Source organism: Gorilla gorilla, chromosome 1 (assembly GCF_029281585.2).
Source record: "Gorilla gorilla gorilla isolate KB3781 chromosome 1, NHGRI_mGorGor1-v2.1_pri, whole genome shotgun sequence".
Classification (NCBI taxonomy): domain Eukaryota; kingdom Metazoa; phylum Chordata; class Mammalia; order Primates; family Hominidae; genus Gorilla; species Gorilla gorilla.
In genome coordinates, this window is record NC_073224.2 from 39,777,871 (window position 1) to 39,802,387 (window position 24,517).

General features: G+C 48.6%; 1 protein-coding gene across 5 annotated transcripts in view; it reads right to left on the bottom strand.

Annotated features, from left to right (window-relative positions):
• Positions 1 to 21,815, bottom strand: part of ITPKB (inositol-trisphosphate 3-kinase B) — a 108,065-nt gene extending 86,250 nt beyond the window's left edge. Inside the window, exons 1-2 of one of the 5 annotated variants that reach the window (XM_031016370.3) lie at positions 21,346 to 21,802; positions 17,841 to 19,968 (exon numbers count right to left, since the gene is read on the bottom strand). In XM_031016370.3, coding sequence (XP_030872230.2) covers positions 17,841 to 19,763 — 1,923 coding nt within the window. In that variant the 5' untranslated portion in view covers positions 19,764 to 19,968; positions 21,346 to 21,802. Of the gene's footprint in view, positions 1 to 17,840; positions 19,969 to 20,098; positions 20,349 to 21,345 lie in introns of those variants that run through there. The other 4 variants (XM_031016369.3, XM_055371779.2, XM_055371791.2 and 1 more) reach the window with 4 other exon arrangements.
• Between the last annotated feature and the right edge of the window lie 2,702 nt (positions 21,816 to 24,517).

The following is a 24,517-nucleotide window of genomic DNA, read 5'->3' on the forward strand; positions in this document are numbered from 1 at the left end:
CGGGCCTCCTACACACCACAGCTCCCCCCGGGCTGCCCGCCAAGGGGCATGACTCTATCCTGGAGTCAGAGGACACCAGGAGCAGGAAGGGACCTCAGAGATGACCAAGCACCTTCACCTGAAGCCCTGAGAGGCAAAGCCCAAACAGGAGGCCAAGGCTTTTGACACCCTGCCCGTTTTTATAGCACCTCTGCGGAATTTTTCATTTTCTAAGCCAGATCATTCCACAAAAGGAGACGGCAAATAACCCAGTGAAAAAATTAACATCGCCAGCCATTAGAGAAAAGCAAGTTGGCCGGGCGTGGTGGCTCACGCCTGTAATCCCCAACACTTTGGGAGGCCGAGGAGGGCGGATCAGAAGGTCAGAAATTCAAGACCAGCATGGCCAACATAGTGAAACCTCGTCTCTACTACAAATACAAAAATTAGCCAGGCGTGGTGGTGGGCACCTGTAGTCCCAGCTACTTGGGAGGCTGAGGCAGGAGAATCACTTGAAACCAGGAGGCGGAGCTTGCAGTGAGCCGAGATCGCACCACTGCACTCCAGCCTGAGCGACAGAGCAAGACTTCTTCTCAAAAAAAAAAAAAAAAAAAAAAAAAAGAGAAAAGCAAGTTAAAACTGCAATGAAGGCTGGCGTGGTGGCTCACTCCCATAATCTCAGCACTTTGAGAGGCCAGGAGACATGAGACCAGCCTTGGCGACATAGCAAGACCCCATCTCTACAAAATAATTTTAAAATTAGCTGGGCATGGTGCTGCATACCTGTTGTCCTATAAATCACTACTTGGGAGGCTAAGGCGGGAGGATCCCTTGAATCTAGGAAGTCAGGGTTGCAGTGAGCCATGATTGCCCCCTGCACCTCAACCCGGGCAAGCTACAGAACAAGACCCTGTCTCAAAAAAAACAAAACAAAACAAGACACAGAAAGAACCTACAATGAGATGGCCTTGCATACCTGCATACCTACCAGAGTGGCTAAAATAAAAGTAGCTACTTAGCTACTAAATAAAACGCTGGCAAGGATGTGGAGAAGCTGCAGCACTCATACACTGCTGTGGGATGTAAAATGGTGAAGCCACTCTGGAGAGCAGTGTGGCAGTTTCGTAAAAAATGAAATGAATATGCAACTACTGTACGACCCAGCAACTGCACTCCTGAGCATTTATCACAAATAAATGAAGGCTTACATCACACAAAAATGTGTACACGAATGTTCACAGCTGCTTTATTCAAAATAGCCAGACCTGGAAACGACACAGATGTCCCCTCCTAAAAAGTGAATCGGGGGCCAGCACGATGGCTCGTGCCTGTAATCTCAGCACTTTGGGAGGCCGAGGCAGGCGGATCACTTAGAGGCCAGGAGTTTGAGATCAGCCTGGGCAACATGGTGAAACCCCGTCTCTACTAAAAAACACAAAAAAAGTAGCCAGTTGTGGTGGCGTATGCCTGTAATCCCAGCTACTCGGGAGGCTGAGGCACTAGAATCACTTGAATCGAGGAGGCAGAGGTTGCAGTGAGCCAAGATCACACCACTGCCCTCCAGCCTGGGCAACAGAGCGGGAAAAAACAAAACAAAAAATTGAATCTGAATCTCTGAGGGTAGCATAGCAGAGACTGAGGAATCCAGCTTCGGTAAGGAATCCTGGTGGTCGCTCCCTGCTGACTTACCGTGCCCTGTGGTCGGTCACTTGCCGCCCCACATGGCCTTTATGATGGAGGCCACAGCCTCACCTGGTGACCGCAGCTGTGCTCCTTTCCAGGGAGGTGCCACACCCTTCAGTCCCACCTCTATCACCTATTGAGACTATCACCTATTGAAAGCCTGGGCATTCGGTGTCCTGGCCCCTTTAGGCCCTCACCCATGTCTCCTAATTTAAATGAGGATTTAATTTAATTTACCTGCAGGCAGGTAACTCAACTTGATTGCATTCAATTCCTACTTAGGTGCTGACATTATAAGCCCACAACAGCTTGTACCTGTTGGACTCATGCGCAGGCCGTGCAGCTCCAGGCTGCCTGGGTGCTTCACAGTATAGCAGTACCTAGCAAGCCCCATGCAGCAAAGAGGCCCACAATGCTCTCTCTGGGTGGCCTGAGGCATCTGGACACGTGCAGATCCATGCTCTGTATCTGCTGAAACCCTCTTTCCCGTGGGCAGATCTGCCCTTCTTCTCCCTGTGGGAGGCAGGCTGAGTCCCTGGGGACCCGGATTACAGAGTGAGTGCCTTGGGGTGCTCCCCTTTTCTGCTATCAGGGGCTTATTGCCCTGCTATGTCTGCAGCAATGAGGAGCTTTAACCTTTTCCTGCCCTTTAGGGTTAAGAGTTCTCTTCCAGTTCATCAGCCTAAGGAGGCAGCTCCAGGAGCTCACTTTTGCTGCAGTTGCATCTATTACATCCCTTTTTTAAACAAAGGCCCATTCATTTACAAGGAAAAGAATCCACTCTTAGTTCCACCTCCTCAAGTAGAAAATTTTTAACCAGACTAAAACGGTACTCCAGGGGACCTATGTGAACACACTCTCTTTCCCCCGGGGTCCAGTATTTCCACGGCAACAACCAATCCTAATTCCCTCAGCCACCTCCCGGGGCTGTGGTTCAGAGCCCCCATTGCTCCACCCATCCACCTCTGCATTCAGTTCAGTTAGTCCCCAATCCCCCTAAAGCACAAGGCCCAGAACTAAATTCAAAGCCACCTTCCTTTGTTCTCCAGGCGACAGCTGATGGATGGCAGAGAGGACAGGGTAGGAACTTGGGAGATTCAGATGAGTTAAAATCCCAGTCCTGCCATTGATCAGCTGTGGGCTTGGGACTAACAATTTATATGTCTCATCCTCATCTCTAAAAGGAGGAAAATAATGAATGCCCTGCAAAAATTACATAAAGTATTTGACGGAACATGCCTGGCACATAATAGGCACTTCTGAAATCATTGCTGCTATTATTTTTATTATTATTGTGCATCCTAAGACTGTTTAGTATTTTTTACAGCCGCACCACCTGTTAATTCATATTGAACTGGTAGTAAAATTATAACTCCCAGTGAATTTCAAAAGAAATATTGGCCGGGCGCGGCCGGGCTTGGTGGCTCATGCCTATAATCCCAGCACTTTGGGAGGCCGAGACGGGCAGATCACGCGGTTCAAGATCAGCCTGGCCAAGATGCTGAAACCCCATCTCTACTAAAAACACAAAAATTAGCCAGGCGTGGTGGCACCTGTCTGTAATCCCAGCTACTCAGGAGGCTGAGGCAGGAGAATCGCTTGAACCCGGGCAGCAGAGGTTGCAATGAGCTGAGATCATGCCACTGCACCCCAGCCTGGGCGACAGAGCAAGACTCCATCTCAAAAAATAAAATAAAATATTGGCCGGGCGCAGTGGTTCACGCCTATAATCCCAGCACTTTGGGAGGCCGAGGCGGGTGGATCACCTGAGGTCGGGAGTGCGAGCCCAACCTGACCAACATGGAGAAACCCCGTCTCTACTAAAAAAAAAATACAAAATTAGCCAGGCGTGGTGGCACATGCCTGTAATCCCAGCTACTCGGGAGGCTGAGGCAGGAGAATCGCTTGAACCCAGGAGGCGGAGGTTGCAGTGAGTCAAGATCTCGCCATTGCACTCCAGCCTGGGCAACAAGAGCAAAACTCTGTCTCAAAAAAAAAAAAAGAAATAAAAGAAATATTGATGAGCCAGGACTCCTCCATCCTATCCTTTGGGCAACTGACTTTTAAATACCTTTATGGGGAACTTATGTTCCCTTTTATGACATCTGGTCATGGGGTCATACTGAACTATTTTCTTTTCTTTTTTTTTTTTGAGACGGAGTTTCGCTCTTGTTGCCCAGGCTGGAGTGCAGTGGTGCAATCTCAGCTCACTGCAACCTCTGCCTCCCAGGATCAAGCAATTCTCCTGCCTCAGCCTCCCAAGTAGCTGGGATTACAGGCGTACACCACCACGCCTGGCTAATATTTTGTATTTAGTAGAGACGGGGTTTCACCATGTTGGTCAGGCTGGTCTGGAACTCCTGACCTCAGGTGATCCACCTGCCTCGGCCTCCCAAAGTGCTGGGATTACAGGCGTGAGCCACCGCACCTGGCCTTTTTTTCTTTTCTTTTCTTTCTTTTTTTTTTTTTTTTGAGATGGAGTTTTGTTCTTGTGGCCCAGGCTGGAGTGCAGTGGCACGATCTGGGCTCATTGCAACTCCCGCCTCCCGGGTTCAAGCAATTCTCCTGCCTCAGCCTCAGGATTAGCTGGGATTACAGGCGCGCACCACCACACCCAGCTGATTTTGTATTTTTAGTAGATGCGGGATTTCACCATGTTGGCCAGGCTGGAATCGAACTCCTGACCTCAGGTAATCCACCCACCTCAGCCTCTCAAAGTGCTGGGATTATAGTCATGAGCCACCGCACCCAGCCATAAACTATTTTCTGAAGTTGCTCAAATCTTCTTTGCAAAGTCAGTGTTCCCAAACTACAGTCAGAGGCCAGGCTCAAGGTTCCTAGCAACCTGCCACCTGGTACATTCAGGGCACTCGCCCTTCAAACACAACATGGATCCTTGGGGCTCCTTGCCACTCCAACTCCTAGGAGACTCTCCTGCCTTCCCCTGGGAATGTGGTATTTGAGGCCAATGGTGACAGACCAGAAAATCTAGGCCAGTTCAAAATGCCAAAGACAGGATGCCAGGAAGGACCCAGAACCTGCAGGGCTCCGTTCAGCTTCTCGGGGTTAACCAGCAGTCTGCAGAGGCGGGAGACGGCTCGGCTCTTAGGAGAGAGCAGCTGATTTTTAATGTACAGTGTAATACCGCAAGGTAAACAGCATCCCAGACGCTGCTCCATATGGCTTTACCCTGAGATCGAAACTAATTACCATTCTGTGTATATTTCCAGGTTGGGGCAATAAGGGAGTTACTGTCCAGCACATTCGCCATCAGACCACCTCTGAGGTCAACACTGCCACATGCTAACAAGCTCCTTTCGTGGTTTCAATCCTCCCAGACATCAGTCCCTTCATCCTGCAAAGGGCAGAAAGAAACTGGGGCTTGGGGAGGTGTTAGGGCAGGCTGAGCCTGAGACACATATGTCTAGAAAGGGGCAACGTCTCAAAACTGCACATTCAGAGCCTGGAAGCTCTGTACAGATGCCTAATGGGTCCTGGGGCTAGAAAAGGCTTGAATAGATCATCCTGGACAGAAAAGATGCAAACCCCCAGGGGTCAACCCTGCAGGCTGTCTGCTCCCCCTGCCCCCCACCCATTACAGCTGAAAGGAAGGAGAGAGTTCCATTTCACACATTCTGTGTGTAGCAGAGTAGAGACCAGGGTTTGGCAGGCAGAATGCCCAGGGCTGTGGTGACGCCAGTCCGTGCTGCTCAGATGGAACCTGTAGCCATCCAGCCCGGATCCTGCATGGGTTCCAGTAGGCCCTCCTGGGACTTGGAAGTGAGCTGGTGTGCTTGGGGTTCATCAGCTCCGTCCAGTCACCTGACTGGCTTTTCCTTCCACTCCACCATCCCAGCCCAGATGACAAGGGCACAGTATGGCCTTGTGACTTGGGAAGTCCTGGGTAGGTTCTCTGTGGCTCACTTCAAGAGGAGGCCAGGGTGACGCACAGTGTACTTCAGAGACCCCAGAGCCACCTGGACCTGAGTCCCTGTGAATGGACACGTGACAGGCCTCACTGGGTGTGCAGTAAAATAAAACATCTCCTTAATCTCAGAGAGAGCCTGTGTTAATAAGCACGTGCCTGGCCTGGCACCAGATGCGGCACAGAGAAGAGACGAAGACTAATTAAATCACACACGTCCAGAGACCTCCTTGGTAAGAAAAGCCACACCGATACAGAGTAGTGTTGTTCTACACACACACGTGTGTGTGGGCATGTGTGTATAGAGAGATATATATGTATATATTTCATTGGCTCTCTTATGAGCTACAGTGACTCTAAAAGATGCACCAAGAAAGCAGAGGAACAAGGGGAAGGGAGGGAAGGGACAGAGGCTTTCACACCCCAAATGCTGGGCGTTTTGTGTCTGGATGACCTCAGCCAGTTTCCACCTACAAAACAGAATAAAAAGAGGCTGGTCCCCAGGGTGTGTAACCTGACACCTCTTGCCGGCAGCTGAATACAGGGGATTGTTTTTTTAAACTTCAAGTTCCAACCCCTAGTAACAAAGTGAGGCCTCTCCTGCAACTAAAGAACCTCCTTGGAAAAATAAATCCTGCTGCCTGTTTTGTCATCATCTTCGACAATTAGCTGTACTTGGGACAACGTGACTCGAGCCAATTGGTGAAGGCGATTAGGGCATCCACTTAAAAACGCTCTTCACAACTGGTGGAGAGGTGTCCTCTATTCCACCCCTGTTCTGCACCCGGTACTTGAGCCGCATTATCTCCTTTCATCTTCACAGCAGCCCCTGAGAGAGGCTCATTATCCTCATGTTAGAGATGAGGACACTGAGACTCAGAGATGTTCGGCCCACGCCAAGGTCTAGGACAAAGTGAGGGTGTGGGTTCAGGTCTGGCTGGCTCGGGCTCCACACTCCCCAGCAGACCATCTTGCTTCTGTGCTCAGCAGAGCAAGCCTCCCCCAGCACACACTTCCTACAAACCTCAATGTCAAAGAGCTCCCAGACCCCATGACTTCTCCTCTTCCAAGGGAAGAAGTCGGCAACACTGCCTCAGACACCCTTATTCACTCTCACCCAATCAAAGAGAATGGTGGAGGTCGCAGGTTCGGCATAAAATACTAACAAATGACACCACAGCTGCCTCTGAGGTCCATGCTATTGTATCGAGCATTTAGTATGTCCAGACGCTGTACTAGGCATTTCCCACATTACCTTGTTTAAGGCTCACAGCCTTAAGGTGGGTATTATCAGTCACATTTCACAGATGATGCAACTGAGGGGCAGAAAGTTTTCTCTAGGGTCACACAGATAGGAAGTAACAGAGTTTAGACTCAACCCAGGACTACACCTCAGGGTTCTTCCCCTCCCCCTAGAGCTCTTCCATAGCTAAGGCTCCATAACGTGTACTAAGCAGAAAAACCCCTGCCGAGCTCTCCTGACCATGTCCTTCTGGTCAATCGGGGTCCTCCCGAGAGCACAGCAACAGTGCAGCTGACTGGGCTCTGCACTGTGCATCTGCTGAGCATCAATTTGTGCAGAATCCAACGCTCCAAATCAAGTCCTGGGGCAGGGGTGCCCTCTTTCTTTCCAGCCTCCGTGAGCCTCTGGATCCAGAACAGTCTCTTTGATCGACCACTTCTAACAGAGGGAGCAAATTCCTCAAGACCTTTACCCCAGACTCCTTCCCTAGAGGCTGTTGCCCAAATCCAATTCCTTTACTCCCTGTTCCACAACATGTACTGAAGCTTTCTGCATTGTGCATGCCAGCACCAATCCATTACTTATTAACTCATACTTAATGAACATGCTTGCTCAATGGCCCTACAACTTGTTCTTCAGTTTCACAAATTTCCATTTTGTCTATTGGCATTAACTTTGTCTTAGAAGGCAGATCCCCAAGGACAGGGACAGCATCCGTTAAGCCATTCTTCTCAGCCCAGGTGTCTGCAGACAAGGCTATTAAATAAATGCCTGCTATTTGGGCTGCCACTGGGTGCAAAGTGCACTTCTCAAAGTGGGCAGCCACCCGAAGGGAGATCCAGCTCCGTGAGAAAGGAGGCAGTGGTTGCCAGACCTAGCCCAGGGCCTGGCCATACAGAAGACGCACCCAGTATATATCTACTGAATGTAATATCTGCTCAAGATGTAATTAAAAGCTCAAGACTTTGCTGAATTCCCCTCTTTCACTTTCCATGACACAGAATAGAAAACCACTCAAGGTACTGGAAAAGTCCATGCCCCCATTAAGTACCCTCAAACTCTACAGTGCAGTGCAGTCTCCCTATCATGATTCAGCAGCTGGCAGCCCTGTTCAGGGAGCATGAGACCCTTGCTTCGGGGCCCCCTCCTTGCTCACTCCAGCCTTCCCTGGTGTCTGTTACATCTGCATGCCCACTGACGAGTGGGCAAACCACAGCCGGAGGAGGCTGCGTCCACAGTCTACAATGGCCGAGATGGTCACACAGGCAAGAGGAGACGATGCTGCGGCTGAAGTGAAACCGGGGCGTTATCCAGAATATCTCCTCATCCCAACCTGACCTCACTGCTCCGTCCACCTCAGAACTGGCTCTGCTGTGGACGCAGAGATTGCTTTTAACATAGTCCTTAGCAATTTCTTTTCAAGCAACAAGGTCAGAATACTCTTCATGAGTGAGTGCTTGCCCTTGTCCATCCTCTTTTTGTAAAAACTTAAAGCAAAGTCATCATACTCATAATTAAAAACTCATTTAGGCAGGAAATAATTCACTGTCCCCAAATGACTATATACACATCTTATTTGGACTCACAAAGACCACATGAGGTAGGAAGACTATCAATATACCCATTTTACAGATTGAGGATACCCAAGTCCAAAGAGGCCCAATGAGGTCAAGTGCTGGATCTGAGAGTCACAAGTCTTTCAAGCACGTTCACTTGTTAAGCACAAAAAACATTCTCAGAGGAGGCCTTGAGTCTCCTCAACTACTTGCAATTAGCCAGATGGTCAATATTAATGAGTGTTTAATGCTGTGATGACTATGATGATGATGAAGGAGAAAGGTTAAGAAAAAGAGAAGGCCAGGCTCAGTGGCTCCCAGCTGTAATCCCAACACTTTGGGAGGCCAAGGCGGATTGGGAGGCCAAGGTGGAAGGATCGCTTGAGCTCAGGAATTCGAGACCAGCCTGGGCAACATAGCAAGAGATGTCTCTACTAAAAAATAAAAAGTTAGCCAGGCATGATGGTACGAGCCTGTAGTCCCAGCTACTCAGGAGGCTGAGGTGTGAGGATCTCTTGAGCTGGAGAGATCGAGGCTGCAGTGAGCTGTGATCACACAACTGCACTCCAGCCTGGGCGACAGAGTGAGACTCTGTCTCAAATTCAATAAATTTTTTTTTTTTTGTGAAAGAAAAAGGGTTCAGCGGCCGCATATAGACTAAAATATCAATTATAACACATTCAAAATGTCCCCTACACTGGCGAATGTTTAATCCATAAGGTTTTTTTAGTAGTTTCTCAAACAGTGACCTTCTCACTTCCCAGCTGTAACACATAGCAACCAATTTTCCTACCCTTGGCTCAGCAATCTGGGTCTCAGGATTATTTGTGCCCAACAAAATCTCTTAGCCATTTCTTAAGCTACTGGCAGGTAGTTAGATTTTCCACTTGACATTGCTAAGAGATTAAAATTGTTTATCTCATTGTCATACACAGGCCTTTTCAGTTTCCTGCTAACAGATTCAGGTTAGATAAGGATTACAGAAGTGATACTCCCAAGTTCCTCTCTATACCAGCCGTCATCCTTTCCCCATAAGATTATGAGGTATATTTTATTAAATCTATCATTCAGATAGCTAACGCGTAAGAGCATTATATAACATATAAAAAGCATTATACCTCATGCATAAGCAGAGGCTTAGACAAACATCAGCTCCTATTCAACTGGGGAAGAAGCACTTCACAGGAGATCCTGCTGAATTACACAGTCAGTCATCAATTGCCATAGAGAAGATGAAAACAAATTGAGTTGAGCCCGGAAAGAATGTCAGTGAAATTGGAAAAAACACTTGCTGGGAACTGCCTGGGGGGTGCAGTGACCTCCCTTGTAATTGCCCAGGTCCCACCAACTCGGCAGCATACCAAGAGAGATTGCAGATTGAGCTGGGTGGATGGCCAGTCACCAGGGAACCAAATCCTTCTCGCTGCAGGCTGAACACTCCCTGTAGTTCATGAAAATATTAAGCACTGGTAATATAAAATGTGTTATGGCTTCTTCTTGGAAAACAGTAAAATCAGTTTATTCGTTCTCCTTTAATGGATGGGGGCGGGGAGGGGGGCAGAATGCAGAGAACCCTTTAGAAGGGCCAAGAAAGAAAACTGCTGTCATTGCCCCAAAAGCCAGAGGTAAAAGCACCTCGTTTGCACCCCCACCCCTCAACGCCCTGAGACCAACTTTATAAATGTGAGCAAATGGCCCACCCCTTCAGAAGAGTTCTCCTTGGCCAGGGGCTGGCCCTTACCCTTCATCATTAATACATATTATCATCTCTGGGTTAGGCAAACCCTAATCTTGGTCACCAGGTCAACGGAAATAATCTTGATGCCTATGTTTGAGACGCTGTAACATTTCATTTTCCCTTGCCACCCAGAATCTTACCACAAAAGTAAAATGCTAGATTAACAGGATAGCAGTGAGCTTCACGAGGAAGGATTCCCTTTAGCTGAAAATTCACCACCACCACCCCAGGTTACGTGAGATGTTTTTCTACTTATTCAAAGATGGGGAAAAAAAAATCTCCTCCCACTCCAAGTGAAATCATACATAAATATGAATTGCAGAGGTTCATTCTGCTTCCTTATTGTCTATAGCTCCTACTTTTTGCTTACTTATAAAACTTACCCGCTGATGTGGGGCAAAATAGAAGTAAAAATCTCAGGAAATAAAAAATGCTGTATTGACTAGTGGCCTGAAGAGATACCTTTTGTTGAATGGGTTTCTACTAAGTGATATCAAATCAATAAAATGCCCAAGTAAAGCTCAACAGAGGAGAAAAGATCAGATTTCTAACAGTGAATTCTTAATGGAGTTGTTGAGAAACACGCCAGACAAGTTAGTCAAAAGCCTGAGTGTTGGCTTGCCTGTGAAATGATTGTAACAAGTCATTCCGTATCAGACAAAGTTGGAAGACCCTGCCTTTAAGTAAGAAACATCAGAGTGGTCTTCCCTGCACAAACACTTTGCAAACGTGTCGTGGTTGACCTTGTCCCTTGAGGCTGGTGTGCAGTGTGCACTTCTGCTGACCAAGCAATTCATTCCTATCGCTTTGAGTCTAAGCCTTAAAGTAATCCCCAACCCTGCAACTGAACAAAAGGAAACCACTACTACTACACCCCTACTATGTACCAGGTACAGTGCTAGGCAGTTTTATAAACATGACATAATTGAACGCTCACCACTCCATGAGGTCACACTTACTCTCTCCATTTTTCAGAGAGCTTGCTGGCCATGTGTAGACTGGAATTTCACCCAAGTCTCCTAAACCTAAGCCTAGCACCCTTATCCCTGTGGCAGCAGTCACAGGAATAAGCAACAAACTTGCATTCCCAGGGCTTGATTCCCTTTCTTTGTTCTTCACCTTCCAGATGGTTCTGTATTTCTTTTATGGGTAGATAATGCAGCAGGAATTTTTTCTCTCCTTCATCCATTCACCCATTCCTTTAACAAATGCTTTAAAAGCATGCACTGTGTTCAAAGCTGAGGTGGACCTGCAAAGGCGAGTAAGGAGCTTATCCACTGAGGAAGTTTGTTAGTTGAAGGGTGTAACCATGGGTCCTGTAATGGTATTGACTATTTCCCACCCTTGCTTTCCTCCTCTGTAAAATGTGGATATTAAAGGAAATGAGGCCGGGCGCAGTGGCTCACGCCTGTAATCCCAGCACTTTGGGAGGCCGAGATGGGAGTATCACAAGATCAAGAGATCAAGACCATCCTGGCCAACATGGTGAAAATCCATTTCTACTAAAAATACAAAAATTATCCGGGCATGGTGGCATGCGCCTGTAGTCCCAACTACTCAGGAGGCTGAGGCGGGATAATTGCTTGAATCCGGGAGGCAGAGGTTGCAGTGAGCCGAGATCATGCCACTGCACTCCAGCCTGGGTGACAGAGCGAGACTCCATCTCAAAAAAAAAAAAAAAAAAAGGAAATGAGCTCTAAAGCCTGTCCCAGACCCAGATTTCGATACTGTTAATTATGGAAGCTATCGAAAAGTTTTTGTTTTGTTTTTGTTTTTGTTTTTGAGACAGAGTCTTGCTCTGTCACCCAGGCTGGAGTGCAATGGTGCAGTCTCCGCTCACTGCAACCTCCAACTCCTGGGTTCAAGTGGTTCTCCTGTCTCAGCCTCCTGAGTAGCTGGGATTACAGGTGCGTGCCACCACGCCTGGTTAATTTTTGTATTTTTAGTAGATTTAGTATTTTTAGTAGACGAGGTTTCACCATGTTGACTAGGCTGGTTTTGAACTCCTGACCTCAGGTGATCCATCCACCTCAGCCTCCCAAAGTGCTGGGATTACAGGCGTGAGCCACCACACCTGGCCTAGTTTTTGTTATTTTTTAATAGGAAGCACAGAGGCCTAACTTCCTAATGAGATCATATATATTTATGGTGTCTGTCAACCAAGGAGACTTGAACTGCATTTAAGATAATAGTTTACTCCTGGAAAAATGGATCAGGGCTGCTGTCTTCACCAGAAAGTTGGGGTGAATGAAGGGGGCCCAGTGAGAAAATGAAGAGCTGTCTGGCAGAACTTTAGCAAGTCAAATTTGACTACAAGGTCAAGGGACCAGGTCAGCAGATTCTTCCAGATCACCAAGGTAGCCCTCCACAGTCAGATGGACCGGACCCATGGGTCTGAAGGAGATGCTGATTGTTTCTGCTCCATGTTGTCTGGGACTGCCTGTAGCACCATCGTCACTTGGTTTGGTAAGTTAACACAGGAAGGGCAACCATCTTAGAACTGGTAATACAAAATCCCAAACAGGCAGCTGCCACTCCACTTTTCAAATTACCAAAGAGTTCATCGTTGGGTTTGGTATGACTTTTGTTAACAATGAGCTCCCCTGATGGCTGAAAAATACATCTTTCACGATGCCAATTCTACCCAGTGAGGAAAAGAAAAATCACAGCAAGGCCTTGTCATGGAGTTGAGAGTACCATATGCATAAACCTACCATCCCAAGGTCTCCTCTCCCACCAAAATCCACAGAACCCTCTACCCTGATGCTGCGATCACAACATGCTTTAGAAGAGTTCCCAAGTTAATTCTGAACAACCTCCTGATTATCCAAAGTCTGTAGTTTTTCTTCCACCAAGATATAAAACTCTTTCCATTAAATACCTTAAAATTCTACCTTTAGATAACTAAATTGAAACCTGACAAAATAAAATAAGCCTAAACAATGTTATCAATACTCCTAGGAATATAAATAAACTAGCCAGTACTAATCTAATCTGGAACTGCATTTAACAGGTATGTGCCAACAAAATCAGAAAAGTGACTCTGTAGCAATTCAGCACTTAAAAACAAAAATTCTGAAAATGACTTATGTAACACCTGAAATATATTTCTCTAAAAACACCAACTGACTGGTTTAATGTTTTCTTGTAGTACCTAAAAGCAGGTGAGTCTTGAGCTGTATGTTTTGCAAAGTCTAAGCATTTGCATGATAAGTAGCAATGCTTAGAATCAATCTCTCTTTGTCTGTATACCTCACCTTTACTTGAAAAGGTTTTAAGCTGGCTGAATACTTTTATCTTTGATAAGACAAGGTCTTTGAAATGATGTTTTGGCTCTGTGTGGGCAAGGCCTCAGTTTCTGGACTTCAGTATCTGAGGAGGGACAATGCCCTGCTTTTTGTTTTTAAACAGAATGAATCTTTTACTGTTCAGGTTAATGTTCTGGCATCCTACCAGCTGTCTCTACCACCAGACTAATTATTAATGATAATCTTAGGTATGGTACTGATGATTTATTTTGATGATACTTTTTCAGTGTGAAATTACAAAGAGCCTTTCTTATGGCAAAGAGATAGAAGATAGGCAGATCAATCAATTGGTCTCAAGCAAAAGCACAAAAGTAAAAGTGCCCAGTTTTGGCCTCAGTGCCGGAAACCCACACCTAAGAAGTTTTGTCGCATTTCCTGATACCCTAATACAAACACTAGGCTTTAAATCAGATGTCTTCAATTACATAGCCACAGACAGAACTAGATGACCCCATGAGATCATTCCCATACAATACCCACATTTTCAGAGAAGAAAACTAAGCTAGAGAAGCAGAGCCCATGAGTGTGTCCTTGGTTCCCTTTGACTTTCTGAGTGTTTATTTCCTCATCCCCAAACAGATCAGTCATACCCGGAACCCAACATAAATGACTCGGGGTCCTCCCAGATCTCAAAGCTGCTGAGCCCTTGCCAGAAAGATCCTCTCCATGTACCTGAGAGAAGAAGGGTACCCCATCTTCAGAAAACAGCACATGCAACCTGAGCTCACAACCCCACAAATCTGAGCTTTCAACATTCTCATTTAGAAAAGAATTTTCCACTTAAAAGTATTCACCAACAGATGCATTTTTTAAAGTGCCCCTCTAGGCTTTTAAATTTTAGTTTGGTTTACCCCAAACTAAAATTTTTACACACTTTTCAAAACCACATAAAACCATGTTAAACTGTTTGGATTTTTTACTATGTGTATGAGTTCGTTTTTCACTCAGAAAAAAAAAAGACAACAAAACTAGTCAATATCAAAAAAAAAAAAAAAAAAAGCTAAGGAAACAAAATTCCAATGGCCTTTAAAAAACAGTAAGCACCATGAAGCCAAAGGTTTTGTATTACACTTCTTTATACACCCCCCAGGTAATTAGGCCAGTGTTTTTTGTTTTTTGTTTTTTGTTTTCTTTTGAAACAGAATCTCACTCTGTAGCCCAGGCTGCGGTGCAGTGGTACAATCTCGCCTCATTGCAACCTCTACCTCCAGGGTTCAAGCAATTCTCCTGCCTCAGCCTCCCAAGTAGCTGGGATTACAGGCGCCCGCGACCACGCCAGCTAATTTTTGTATTTTTAGTAGAGACGGGGTTTCACCATGTCGGCCAGGCTGGTTTTGAACTCCTGACCTCAAGTGATCCACCCACCTTGGCCTCCCAAAGTGCTGGGATTACAGGCATGAGCCACCCTGCCCAGCCTTCTTTTGTTTTTGTTTTTTTTTTATACATATAACTGACAGAACCATTTTGAAATAAATCAATAAAAATCTATTTTTAAAGTAAGGTACTTTTATATCTTAATACAACATTTTAAGCCTGGTGTCTCAATGGTCCAGATTCTCTTAAACAGAATTATATAGGGAAGTAAACAACAGCTGGTTAATTTTTAGTTGTCAGAAAGAACAAAAGATCGAGCACTATCCTTGCTCAGTGCAATTTGATTTTGTTCAGATCTCGGAGAACAGTAAGCATGAATGTGCCTGAATTTCAGCCATTGCACACTGGGCGTGTAATGCAACTATTTCTGAGCAAATTTCAAGTGTCTGATCCCTCCTAAGCAGATATACTGTCACCCCCTGCCTGCACACCAAGTCATACACACTCATTCCTCAGCAAGGGTGAAGAAAGCGCCACAGGAGGCCCGAAAGGCTTAACTCTGTGGGAAGGTAGGGCAGCATAGAAAAAATCTCAGTGTCTAGTGTGGGTCTGAGGGCCAGGGGTTGGTTGTGTGACTGGAACGCTGAACATGCCATTTCAGACCTGTGTGAGTGGGGTGAGCAAGTGGGAGCCTGTGTGAGCATAGGAGGCTAAGTGTGAGCATGTGTGAGGGCATGTGTGAGGGCGAGTGTAAGCAAGTGTGAGCAAGCATGAGAGTGTGCAGCTATAGCGTTGTGCAGTAGCTGGACAGACACAGCAAAGTCCAGAAAAGAGAATGCTACATCAGTTTGGTAGAACCTCAGACAGAGCTGGTGGGGCTTTTATCTATCAAACACAGAAAGGCCCAGCCAAAAGACTCACTCCATCAAGATGTCTGGCCTTCTGTAGACAAAATATCTATTGCAGGTAATCAAGTGATTTTTGACCCAATGAGCTGATGTTTGGGTGTCACAGATAAGGCTCCAGCGTAACAATCTGTACAAGAAGAAAACTTTGCTTATCGTGCAAGCACTCAACCAAAGCTCAAAAGTCCCTAGGATCCCATAATTTCCAGTTGGTTACCCACCCTTACCCCCCTACACACACACACACACACACCCACCCCACTTCCCACCAGTCTCATGTGATTCAGAGAGCAAAGCCGGCAGGGGATTTTTCCCTGGCTCTGCTCTGCGGGTGTCTGAAAACCTGTTTAAAGGTGGGAGGTAGACTGGACAACAGGCTGGCCTCGTTTCTACCTCTGGATATGTTCACTAACTTAAAAACACCACTTAACCCTCTGGTTTCTCAAATGGCATCCTTCTGGCAAATGGAAAAAAAAGTCACCTGTTGTTATTGATCTCCCTGTTAATTCTCTTCTAGACAAGAGCCGTTTTCAAACATCGGGACACAAACTGTTTTGACAACCAGCCAATAGAAGTTGCTAATCTACCACTAGAAAGGGTGAATGGACAGTCAGGGAACAAGTTAAAGTGACTTTGGCTGTTCCAGCTATGCTTCAGGAGTTCAAAAGCAACTGGGAGGGATGGGACGGGGGACCATCTCTTATTCAGTAGGCCTCTAACTGCTGGGCAGAAAGAGAAATCTGGCCCATGCCTTCAGAAAGAAGTATTTCCCACCTGCCCTTGACCACCATCCCCTTCCAGGTGGACCGCTTCCCCCTCTAAAGGTGGTGTGCCTATGCCTGACAGCAGGTGCATAATGCCCAGGGGCCCTGTCCTAGCCACAAAATGCCAGGCTGATTGGGGCGATTTTGCATACACATTTGCCTCCAGATCATCAGCAAAAAGCAGAGTTTCATGAAAAGGAATGCCTGGTCTTCAAAAATCCAGACTGTGATTCGTGAATAGGGAATCAGAGAGGAGTATGTTTTGTGGTCCAAAATACCTTAGTGAAGAATGCAGAGTAGAAACATAAAGCTCCCAGTCGTGGTGGAGAAAGTTATTGAGGTACAGTGAAGAGTATTTGATATTCAAGATGAAATCGGAAGGCTACCTACTATAATAAAATGCAGACTTTCCCCCAATATAGCACAACCACCCCTGGCACGCTGAACTAGGAAATTCCCCATGCTCTCTGGAAAAGCTAAGAGAAAGCCCAGACCTTTTCAGAAGTGCTAGCTTCAACTCCTATGTCTTCTGTAAGATACTCTGATCCTCCTAAGGGTAAAAGCAGCCTACAAGTTCGATTAACCATGTAATAGAAATAAACTCCTGTCTACTGCCATAATCAGAACAAGATGTCAGTGTGATGACCCAAACCAGAGGCACGTGAAAACATACCTAAAATGTCAACCTGTACCAACTGACATGTACATCCATTAGGAGGTACCTACTCCGGAGATAACACTCAGGTGCCTATGATACTGAAGAAACCATCTGCTTAGCTCAAAGTATGGTTTTCATTTAATTCATACATCAAACTGCACCTTGGTTACACTGACCACACAAATATTGCAATGGTCTGGCTTAACTTACTAAGGCTCAGTGATTCCTCACCCAGTTGACTGGCCACAACCACATCTATAGGTTTCAGGGTCCTGTCATAGACTCACATCACTCATTTTCCTGGCTTATTAGTAGAGGCTAACTTAATTTGATGATATCCTTGTCAATTTTCTTTGGCCTGAATGAAACACAGAGTTAAGTGTTTCACCTGATCAGACAAAAACTACACTCAGTAGCTCAGTTCACTATCTTTGGGGATTAGTCCAGAAGTTTTTGGTGACGTTTATGAATATTATTTTCCCAAGAAGCGTGGTGACCTACATGAAATACTTTTAAAACTTGCTTTTTAAGATATGCATGGAAATAGTAGAAAGACTCAGATTCACTGTCCAAGCTAAAGTGCATGGTCAGTGCCTCTGCTTCCACCTCAGCAAACACACCTGGACAGAATTATTCACTGTGACTGTCCCAGGGCCCTGGTCTGAGTTTTCATGACTGTGTAGAAAGTAAGAAAAAGGGATGCATAGGGCATCAAAAGTCTGCTGAAATCAGCATGAGTTCTGGGCAAATCTCAGAGCAAGACTTACCACTCTAGGTTTCTGCTGGTCCAGGGTATGCAGGAAGGCTGAGTTGGGGTCCAGGGTGCGCTCAGGGTCACTGGAGATGTCCTCCTCTGAGTCTTCATAGGATGAGGAGAAGCCCGTGGAGGAGGCCGAGGAAGAGGACAGTTTCCTCAGGGGCAGGTTGCCCCGAGGGCTTCCCTGCGTCTCCTCCAAGGCCCCATCCTCCTGGGTGCCCATGTCTGTAATGATGACAGCAGGTATGTTGCTGGGGCTGCAGGCCTCCCTCAGGAAAGGCTTGTCCTGATCTTGGGGTAGCAGCTCCGGACTTGGGAGGGCATCACTGTCCTGCCGCAGGCTTTCCCAAGTCCCCTCTGATTGCACCCCTGTGCCACGCGTCCAAGCCAAACCGGCTTCCTCCATGGTGCCCTGCCAAACCCTGGAGTTCCCAGGCTGCACACCCACCCTGTCCCCAGGAGGGCACTGAGGTTCTTTCAGATCTTTCGCAGCGTCCCAACAGAGCAAAGGCTCCAGCATTCTGCCAGAAGGAATTCCCGCCTCCACATTCCCGGTCCCCGGCTGTGCTGAGGGGCTGCCCCCAAGCAAGCCCAGCGTTGGGGACCCTCCCTCCACTCTGTCGGAGACCTGCCAACGCCCCCCGCCCACGGGGGCCCCACTTCGGGCCTCCTCAGGGCCTACGGAGGCCAGGGCTCTGGGCAGCCTGGACCAGCTCAGGGCATCAGAGGACTCTGCGCTTTGCACGCTCACAGTCCTCTCCTCTGGCCTTTTGCCCACTTCAGGCACCCCAGAGCCCGGCATGCCACAGGGCAGATTTCCTTTCCCCATCTTCCCAGGGGGTTCTCCATCGCGGGGCCCGCCCCTTTCTGGGGCTGGGCTTGTCTCGCTGCCCAGAAACTGCCCCTGCCTCTCCACCAGGGCCTCTGGGGGCTGCAGGTCCTCAAGCTCACGGGTTCTCCCAGACGGCTCAGTGAGGGCAAGATCCTGTGGACGGTGTGGCCCAGTGGATGTAACTCTCGCTGCCACTTCCGTGGCCATCGTTAAGCTAGCTCCAACCAGCCCCAATGAGGGAGCTAGGCAGCTCCGAGTTCCCGGGGTAGGAGAGCCCCTTTTGTCAATTTCCATAGCTGTGGGTGAGCCACAGCGGGGACTGGCAGGGATACCCTTCTCCATCCTTACAAAAGCGGATGGACCCTGAGCCTCTGATCCTGTAGGGACAGCCCGGCTGGGAAGAAGTGGCATTCCTTTCTTCACCTGCGAGGGGCATAGGCTGGGCCCTCCTTTCCTCCCGGAGTCGGTTCCTGAAGTCTCTGGACATTGCTCCCCCCAGGACTTTGTCCTCCGTTCCTCGCTCCGGGCGCCCTGAACCAGGACCCTTCCAGGGGGCTGACTGCTGCTGCGGAAGGGGCACGGGGAGGGCGAGCGAGCCCTGCCCAAACGCGGGCTGCGGGGCGCTTGAATGGCGGAGCTCTGTGCCTGGATGTGCGCCTCAAACATGCCCACTTTCTGGTTCACCTGCACGTTCTGCAACTCGCGCTGCAAGATCCGCAGCTTCCTCTTGGCCTCCTCCGGCCCCGGCGGGGAGAGGGTACCGGCTGCCACCACCTGCTGCCCGTCCCCTCGCAGGCGACCAGCCCAACTTGGGCTGCTCACGCTACTGCCGCTGCCACTGCCGCTGCTACTATTCAGCCTGCGCCGGCCGCTCCGCCAGCCCCCGGGGCTCCGGGGCTCCTCGGGCGACAGCGACTCGGCTGGGGGGAAGAGGAAAGAGGCGCCTCTCCCGGGGCTGAAAACGCTGCCGGGGCTCAGCACTGCCCTCCCCGGGGGCGGGGGCGTCTCGCTGCCACTGGGCCCCGGGCCGCCGCCGCTCTTCATCTCGTTGGCGCTATTCATGATCACCAGGCTATTGAGCGCATAGCAGTACACAGCCATAGTACTGGGTCCCGCGCTGCCCGCCGCCGCGGCTCCAGCTCCTGCTCCGCCACCGGCGCCTCCTCCTCCCGGCGCTCCCGGCTCAGCCCCGGAGGCCCGGCAGCCGCGGCTCCGCGCGTAGATGGGGCGGCATGGCCTGGGCAGCGGGCTGGGGGCACGACCGCGGGCTCAGCCCCCGCCCAAAGCTCCATAAACAACCGTGCGGCTGTGGAGATACAAGGAGAAAAGTCAGGACCCTGGAGGGCGCGCGGGGAGAGTTGGGGGTCGCCTGCAGAACCCAGAGGGAGCCCCGGGAACACAATCTATCCGGGACCCAGCGCCACCGGACATCTCACCTATGGGGACGGCAAGGCTCGGCGAGGGCATGCCCCGGCTGCCTCGGTCGCCAGCGCGGTTACGGGTGTGCTTCCCCGCCCCCCACCCCGCCCCAGGCTGCGATGCGCTTTATGAGGTCCCTTCAAATCCCAATCCTAATACTCGTCTCGCGGACCGGCGAGAAGCGAGGTCCAAGTCCTTGGGTCCTAAGTATGCTGTGTGCGGGGCGCGGCTGACTCAGCTCTCCCAGGCTGACACCCCAGCCACCGTCTCTGGGTCTCCCCAGCCTGAGCAAACATTGGCTCTCCAGGGCAACCCGGCAGCCCTCGCCCTGGGCTTCAGGGTCTCCCTGCTCCACCCTCTGGGGGCATCAGAGACCGACCGGCTCGGAGGGAACCTAAGCGGGACCTGCCTTGCCCGAGCCGCTGCCAGCGCCCGGATCTGGGAGGGCGCCCGCGTGCCCGCCGTTTACCTTCCTGACCCTAGCCTTGGGGCTGTGTCTCTCGGCCTACGAAGGCCTGGGCGGGCGGCGGGGCCGCAGCCGAAGCATTTTTCAGCGCTAGCCTTGTCGCCTATCCCTAGACAAGTGTTTTGTGAGTGTGGGCGCACCGAGGTTCTACACGTTCTCTTTACCGGAACCAGTACTTGCTGCCCCCCTGCCGTCGTCCCCTATGGAGGGGTGTCTGTGAGTGTGTGTGTGTGTGCACGCGTGTGTGTATACGCGCGCACGCGCGCGGAGCGAGTCCGCTCTCAGCGCGCCCTGTTGCCGAGGACGCGGCTGCCCCTGCGGGCTCCCGGACCCGCGCCCACTCGGAGGAACTTAGGGGCGTGCATGGCTGCAGCCGGGCAGCAGCCCTAGGTGCACAGAGCCTCTGGCTCTGCAAACCTCCCTGGAGCCGGCGCTCTAACACCCCAGGGCAGCGCCGCGGAGCGCAGGGCTTCTCCGCATCCCGGGCAGCCTCGCCCGGCGCCAGCAGAGCCGCCCCGAGACCCCAGCCTGGGGACTCCTGGAGCGTGCTGGGGGAGGCGGCGCAGAGTGAGCGGCCCGGAAGGCGGGTAGGAGAAATGTGGAGACCTCGTCTCTCCCTATTTTCTCCCCACCGCCACTCCATGTCACCCTCCAAAATCAAACCCCCTTTCCTGCCTCCCCAGCCCACCCCTTTGCCCTGTTTCGGAACCAGGAACGCCGAGATTCGCTCCAGAGCATAAAGTGAGGGAAAAGAGGGTTGTTCAGAAGCGAGAGCCATTAAAAGGCCGCCAAACTTACCTGCAGTTTCTCAGATTCTCAGGTCCTGTGTAGACTACATGCCCAGAGGCGCAGACCTCGTAGGGACGAGATGGCTTTAAAAGTAAAAATGCTCAGAAATTATTTTCTCACAAGCTATGGAAGACAAAACAGAGGAGTGCGAAAGAGGGGGGAAAGCTCTTCGGTTCAGGGGCCCGGCGATCCCGGCAGTGGCGACGCCAAGCCGGCCCTGCACGCCCTTTTCGACCGTGGAGATACTGCCCCTGTCAGTGTCTGCTCCGGGCTACTTCAGTGTTTGTTCAATGTACGATTAAAAAAAAAAAAAAGAAAGAAAGAAAAGTTGGGGGGGGTAGTGGAGGAGGGAGGAGGGAGAAAGGCGGAGGCTTGGGGGAGGAAAGCAGGAAGGAAGTTGTGAGCCTGTCTGGGGTTGAACTCAGCGGAACAAGTTTTTCTTTTCTTCTTTTTTTTTTTTTTTTCTATTGCTTGGCAAGACGAGGGAGGGAAACACTTAAAAAAAAAAGTTTCCATTGTTAGCTAACAACAAAAAAAAAGGCTTTTAACTTCTGCGGTTTAAAGATATACAATTCATTTTCCACCCCTCAATCGAGGCTTGCTGATGTGTCTAGCTTTATGAAACTATTTTTGAAAAATATTTTTAATAAAGTTTTGAGTGTATGTCTTAAACAAAGCAAATCATAGGGACCTTTTTAGCATTTAAAAAAGGCTACAATCCTATATAAACAGTTTGTGTTCTTGTACACAATTCTGCAAATTCAAAGAAGGTACATTGAGGTCACCTTCCTGCAGAGTTGCAGGTTTTAAGTGCATCACAGTAGTATTTTGGAAGACTGGTTGGTCTATGAGCTGGGGATGGTTTTGCAGTGCAATTGGTAGATATATAAATACACCTTTACATGTCACATTTATTTATAAATGCACACGGCACATGTGACATTCGCATATTTTTGCACTTAATTCTCAGAATTATTTTAAGAAAAAGCATAGTCCTGAAACTAAGAAGGCTTGGGTAACGTCTGAAACCCCTCTTGCTCCTGTAGACCCTTGTAGACTGTCTCCTGTAGACTGGATCATTTTCAAGAAACTTTCTCCCCTACTATCAGCAAAAAAGGGAGAAAGAACATCAGCCAACATTACTGGGCAGGGGATCCTACGCCTTCTAAGCCCTGGCACTGCCAGTGTGTTTTACATAATTCTCTAAATCTTAAACTACAGCATTTAGTGAAAGGAGGGAAAACACAGCTGCACGGCTCAGGAGACTGAAACATCCAAAGCCTGAATTGGTCCTTATATCATGATTAGCTGAAATTCAGATGGAAATTTTGACTTTGCTTGTAGCACACAGATCTCTTGCTTGTTTATGTAACAATACCGTTAAGTGAGCAAAGCAACCTGCTGCTCAATCAGGAAAAGGCTCATGCTAAATCTGAAATCAAGAGATCTTCTAGCCAAGAATACCTGAGAATCACACACTGTTGAAAACTTTATAATTTTTAAAAATTAGAAATGGAAGAATTGAACCTAATTACCCTCCTACCCTCAATGGGGCTTTTTAAAAAAGAAAGCCCAATCCCAGAACTTTGGGAGGCCAAGGCAGGCAGATCACAAGGTCAGGAGTTCGAGACCAGCCTAACCAACATGGTGAAACCCCATCTTTACTAAAAATACAAAAATTAGTAGGTCATGGTGGTGCGCTCCTGTAATCCCAGCTACTTGGGCGGCTGCTGAGGCAGGAGAATCGCTTGAACCCAGGAGGTGGAGGTTGCAGTGAGCCAAGATCGCACCACTGCACTCCAGCCTGAGTGACAGAGTGAGACTCCATCTAAAAAAAAAACAAAAAAAACGCCCAGAGTTATTCAGGTCTCTGAGCAGTTATTCAGGATCTGAGCAGTTCCTAAGAAAGAGAACCCAGCCCTCTCCTTGACCCTAATTTGGTTCCCTAGGGGCAAACAAGAGGAGTTGCCAGTTTTCAGGAGACCCAGTCATTGGAGTTCATGTCTGAGGGGCCTTTGTTCTAGTAGAGGCCAATACCTATGTCAGGTGTCATGGTGGAAGAAACTGAAGGACCTAGCAATGCATACATTAAGCACAGACACTTAGCTTCCCAATCCCTGGGAAACCTCACTGTCACCTCACAGCCTGACATCATCAGGCTTCCGTAGCTGAGAAACTTAGACTTCTTGAATGTGCAGTCAACCTGAAGAATTATTGGTCAGAAGGCAGCCAGCAGCTGTCAGGTGTGACATGCAGAAGGAGTTTCTGCCTTGGGCTCGAGGTGGGGCTAGCTGATGATTCTACCAGTCTAAAATTCTAACTGTGCCACCAAGAGCAGCAGGGGTTGGGGAAAAGATGGAATAAAACCCATGTCTGGAAGCTAGCATAGGGGGCTTGCATCCTGAGAGAGAATCTAGTTGTCTTCCATGATTGTAAATGAACATGAGAAGAATATTTTACATAGTACTTATTTGCGAGACACTGTTCTAGACACATTATAAATATTTATACATTTTTATCCTCATTAAAAACCCTACGAGGCAGGCATCATTATTATCCTTATTCTACAGATGAGAAAATGAAAGCGCAAATGGGTGAGTAGTTTGTCCCCAAATTCCATTGCTGGTAAGTGGCAAAACCAGGATTTGAACCTGTGTAATCTGGGTCTAGAATCCATGCTTGTCACTACTTCTGCGTATTGTATAGTTATTATCTATAACCATAGGGAAGGTGTGCCTAACTTTTCAGTTTTCTCTATAACTGTAGGGAAGATTTGCCTAACTATTCAGAGTACCCATTTGTCTGCTTTTGAAATTGAAGTTAAAAAATCAAAGCTATGAAACTAAGAATAAAAGGAAACTTCCTCAACTTGATAAACAGCATCTGCAAAAAACCTACAGGTAATATCATACTTAATGATGAAGTACTAAACACTTACACTAAAATTAGGAACAATGGCCAGGCGCAGTGGCTCATGCTTGTAATCCTAGCACTTTGGGAGGCTGAGGCGGGTGGATCACTTGAGGTCAGGAGTTCAGGACCAGCCTGGCCAACATGGTGAAACCCTGTCTCTACTGAAAATACAACAATTAGCCAGGCGTGGTGGCACGCACCTGTAGTCCCAGCTACTCAGGAGGCTGAGGCAGAAGAATCACTTGAACCCGGGAGGCAGAGGTTGCAG